The sequence below is a fragment of the Fukomys damarensis genome, unplaced genomic scaffold (assembly GCF_012274545.1).
Source record: "Fukomys damarensis isolate Sample0158 unplaced genomic scaffold, DMR_v1.0_HiC HiC_scaffold_16, whole genome shotgun sequence".
Classification (NCBI taxonomy): domain Eukaryota; kingdom Metazoa; phylum Chordata; class Mammalia; order Rodentia; family Bathyergidae; genus Fukomys; species Fukomys damarensis.
The window spans coordinates 51,168,015-51,173,094 of NW_022900928.1; the positions used below are offsets into that span (position 1 = coordinate 51,168,015).

Consider the following 5,080-nt stretch of genomic DNA (forward strand, 5'->3'; position numbering starts at 1 on the left):
TTCTTGGGGGGAGGAATGCTAAAGAAAAGAGAATGTGCCCCTTCCCAAACCTGGGCTACTGGGTTGTTCAATTAAACCATCAAAATTGGTGCCTTCTACAGACAAGGATGTAAGAGGTACATCTGTGGAAGAGAAGCTTATGTTGCAGAAGAACTTTCTCAGCAAGCCCTGGAAGCAATGGTCAGGCAGCCAATCCCAGAATCTAACAAACTACTCTAGCATACCCATACCACCGATCCCGAGATTCCCATGCTGCAAAATCACTTCAGCAAATTCATAACAGTCACCCTCTGATAATATATGGAGAGAAAAAGATTTGGAGTCGAAATTTGCCAGAATAATCCTGGAGCCTGAGCACAGATTTCAAAAGGTCAAAATCTCAAAGATCTCCTACACAAACAATTCAATCAACTCCTATAAATGACAAGTGTCATTTCTGTGGTTGTGCATACCTATAATCTCAGCACCCTGGGAGGCTCAGGCAGGAGTGCAAGTTCTAACCCAGCCTGGGCACTTTAGTGACTTAAGTGAGACCCAAAATAAAAAATAAAAAGGGCAGGAGATGTAGCTCAGTACAAAGGCCCTGGGTTCATTCTTCAGTACCAATTTTTAAAAAATTAGGGAGATTAGTTTCTAGTCTCTTTTAAAAATCTTTTTCTTTTTTGCACTTCAACTCAAAGAATAGGATGTAGTCTTTTCCCTGACAATGATAGATAAAATAGATGTCCCATATAAATTATACCTCAGTAATATAGGTTGACAGAACAGATCAAATGATTGTATAATACATCTAGATATTTAAATGCACCAAGGCTGATTCAGTGGTTCCATCATTGTTTTGAGAAGAGCTTATGATGAACAGTGTACCAATTCGCAGGATTCCATTAGGGTGAGAAACAGTGAACCTGAGGCCGTAACTTCTCCGACCACCATCCCAAGTATTGCTGGCAAAGAAAAAACAGTTTACCAGTAGCTGCCTGAGAATGAGCCAACATTGAAGTAGAAAGACTTTTAGAGCTTTTATCAATCACTTTCCAACCATGCAGTACAAGATTGGAGTGTTGCTTTCATAATAAATCTTCAAAATATATCACAGTAAATATTTAAAACTCAGGGATACTTAGACAAAGACTACAAAGAGCAATGTTGTCCAGATGGTAGAAGACTGATACAGTACTTAATTTTCAGTTTACCCACTATTTTAAAATTTTTTGTTTATGGTAATAAGTCTGCTTATTTCTAATAAAGCTGATAGGTTTTAGTAGTCCTATTTTGAGATATCTATGGACTTTTTTTTAAAACAAGGTCTCATTATGTAGGTTGGCCTAGAACTCATTAGGTAGCCCAGGCTGTGGTGTTATTTTTTTTTTTAATGACTTTTTGTAAAAAAAAAAAAATTATACTCAAGTGTGAAATTACTGTATTATTAAAGAATAAATATTTTCAGTTATATTTATAAGAATTTTTCATAACTTAAAAATAATCAGTTTTCACTACATAATTTGTTTCTGTTTCAGAAGACTAGCCTTGCTGAAATACAAAATAGTTTAGTATTTGTGGAAAAATCAAATGCCTCAAATCTTATTCCAGGCTGTTTAATGCATTAAATTCTCAAGTGCCATCTAAAAGTATTTGACCTCTTAAACTCAGCTTTTATAGACAACAAAAAAGCAGGACTTTACTATATGTACAAGGCCAAGAACAATGAAAATAGCCTTTTTATACTTTGATATTACAGATTTTTCTCATTTCTATTCTTAAAGTTTTTAAAGATATACTTATTTATTTTAAAGGAGATCACAGGTCCTGTGAATGTTTTACATCATTCCTTGGGTACTAAGGAGCCATCCAAACTGATGGCAAGTATGGCTTATACGGAATCAATAGATAATAAAATTGATTTGTTTTCCCCTTCTTGCCTTCATCCCTCCTTATACTACATCAACATATGGCTTTCTCAACTTTTCCTTTATAACATCACTGAAAAACTATTTCAGAACTGACATAAAGATTGTTTTGTCCGGAGGAGGGGGTGAAGGGAGGGCAGGGGTAAGGGGAAAAAATGAGAATCAAGACTTGTCATGTAGAGGTACAAGATCCCAACAATGAATGTAACTGTACTGTATCCCTAAAATGTACCAATAAACTCAATTAAAGCTGAAAAAAAAAAGATTGTTTTGTCCTCACTTAGAGGAACATTCACTGCAGGACAGCTCAATGTGGTAGGGCAGAATCGGACTTATGTGATTCTCCATGTTGCCCCACACACCAGCTGCTTCAGTGTGATGGTCAGGATATAGAAGACTTGTGTTGTCATATCTTCCAGAAGTTCCCTTTTATTTTGGGGGAATATATTCCAAAACCCCAGTAGACACCTAAACCTGAAAATAGTACAGAGTCCTATGTACACTATGGGTGTTTTCCATACATTTTATTTTTTTATTTTATGTATATTTTTATATATAAACCAATAATAAATAGAACAATTATAACAATATATTATAATAAAAGTTTTGTGAATGTGGTCTCTCAAAATATCATATATTGTACTGTACTTTTGGACAGTGGTTAACCACAGGTAACTGAAACCTCAGAAAGCTAAACAACAGAAAGCTGAACCTCAGGAAAATAGGGACCAATAGTCACTCAATATTTCTATTATTTCCACAGTCTTCAACATGGGATAAAAATGTAAAGCCCCCTAGATCTTTTGGAGCCATAAAGGAGACTGACTCTGTATAGGCCAGCAAGAATTAAAAGGCCAGAAATCTAAACAGCAGATGTGACTTTCTAAAAGACAAAACTATTACCTTAATTTGTAGAATGAAATATGTTCCCTGCTGTCATCTCCCAGGGAATCCTCACGTCTTCCAACTCAGAAAAAAATGGAGTTCAGCTTACTTGCAAGCACAACTAGATTACTGATTCTTCACTCATTCTCTACTGCCCTAATGTAAAGTTTGTACCATTCTTATTGGTTAGAAAGAGTTAAGATATAAATTATTTTAGAATGCGACTGACCAGGATATAAATGGGCAGTAAATTTACCACAAACAAATAATTTTTTTTCAGTATTGTGGGTTGACCTCAAGGATGCTCTATCACTGAGCTACATTTCCAGTGCTTTTTTTTATTTTAAGATAAGGCTTCATTAAATTGAGCAGATTGAACTTCTAATTCTCTTGCCTCTGCCTCTCAAGTAGAAAGGATTATGAACATTGTTATCATATCTGGCTAAGAACAAAAATATTAACCATGATAAAATATGAAAGCAAAAAAGACTTTATTTTGGCAGGAAACTCATTACTTTTAAAATATATGGAATCTCCTAAAAATAGTAAGGATTTTAAAGATTGAACTTCTATATTAATCTGAATAAAAGCTGTCCCTATTATCATTTTCTTCAATATAAAGTATCTGTAGATTATATAATTAATCATATAAAATGAATATAGTAATATGTAAAATACTCTTGAATTTTTGTAACATCTTGGATATATGCTTCAAAGAAAAGGCAAAATCCTTTAAAAGTACTATAAATTTCAAGATTTCAAACTATAATTCATTTAAAATAGATTGTATTACATTTTATTAGTAGTAGTAAAAACATAATGTAGCATGGTTTTTTTATAAAATGCTACAAAGTCGAAGTGTTCCAGTTAAATCCATAATATCAAAATGTCATTTATAGTAAAATTTTAGCTAATGCGTTAGATCCATAGCAAAGAGAGAAAGTATGTAAAATATTTTATATAATATCAACAATAACTGTAGAACTTGCACACAACTTAAAATGTGATTACTTAAAGTATGGATTATAAATTCTTCTAATTTTCATGGAGACAGATTTAATCTTGATTGGTGAATTATTTTTAGTCCACGTGCCCCATTGAATTCCACTGGCAAGCAATTTTCCAGGAAAGTTATGGATGCCATTTAAATTTGCTAGACCACACTGGTTGAACCACCAGCCCGTGTTGTTACTGAGGTGACTGCAGCTCTTCACAGATTGACCATTGATGAGGCATGTAGAGAGGCACCCATCATTGTCAACATCTGATGTGCTGAAAGGCATTGCATTTTGATTATCTTCTTTTCTGAAGCCCCGGAATGCATCACCTGGGTAAAATAGATTTTCTTAAATAACTGAATTTAGAGATAATTTCTGTTATTTTAGGCAACTACTGCCACCATAATTTTACAAAAGCATCACAGCTAGAAACAGTTTATTTTTTAACATGTTTATTTCTCTCCCACATAGATTGCAATATGCCAAAATCCAGTGATTAATTGTTTAATACAATAAGCATCTCTTGGATATAAAAACCAAGTATAAATGTAGCTGTGTAGACAAAATCAAATCATTTAGACCAAAAATAAATGTGTACAGACTTGTCATGCTTTGAGGTGATCAATAAAGTGATTAGGAGCTAAAATAACTTCCAGGAACTAGTATGACAGGAGAGGTGGGCCTAATGCTCACCAAGAGATAATTTTTCTTTCTTTCTGCAGCTGCCCCAAAATGAAAGACACATATTGCATGTATTTTTTTAGAGAGAATATAATTTTCCAACATCTGCACAGTGCAACACCTTTCAAAAGTTCGAGTGAGTGAAGCACCATCTATGAATTATTACCTAAAATTTGTGATCACCCCATGAATATTCTCACTAGGTGAAATCCAACCATCAGAAGGATCATACATTATACAGATTCCACAGTGGACTTTATTTAACAGCTCATTTTTTTAAACTTTTATTTTAATTAGCACATGTTTGCAGTATGTAACACTTATGATCATCCTGGAGAGCTGGTACATGTACATATCTTAATTCTTTTCCTCATCCCCTTCCTTTTCCTTCCTTCTCTACTTCCTCCATCTCTAAGTCCCCTTCCCTTTTCCAAAAGATATATCTTCCTATTATCTTTTTTCTTCAACTTATTTATATTTTGGGTTCCTCATATAAAAGAAACTATGAAATATTTAAGCTTGTCTGCAATTGATTTTACTTAACCTTATGGTCTCAAATTACACCCACATTTTCCCCATGTGTTGAAATATATATATATATATATATAT

The 5,080-nt window shown here is 33.6% G+C and overlaps 1 protein-coding gene across 1 annotated transcript in view; it reads right to left on the bottom strand.

The window, feature by feature from the left end:
* Nucleotides 1–3,799: 3,799 nt before the first annotated feature.
* Nucleotides 3,800–5,080, bottom strand: part of Angptl5 (angiopoietin like 5) — a 19,127-nt gene continuing 17,846 nt past the window's right edge. The window contains exon 8 of the mRNA XM_010642038.1: nucleotides 3,800–4,119. Within this exon, the coding sequence (XP_010640340.1) occupies nucleotides 3,800–4,119 (320 nt within the window). The remainder of the gene's footprint in view (nucleotides 4,120–5,080) is intronic.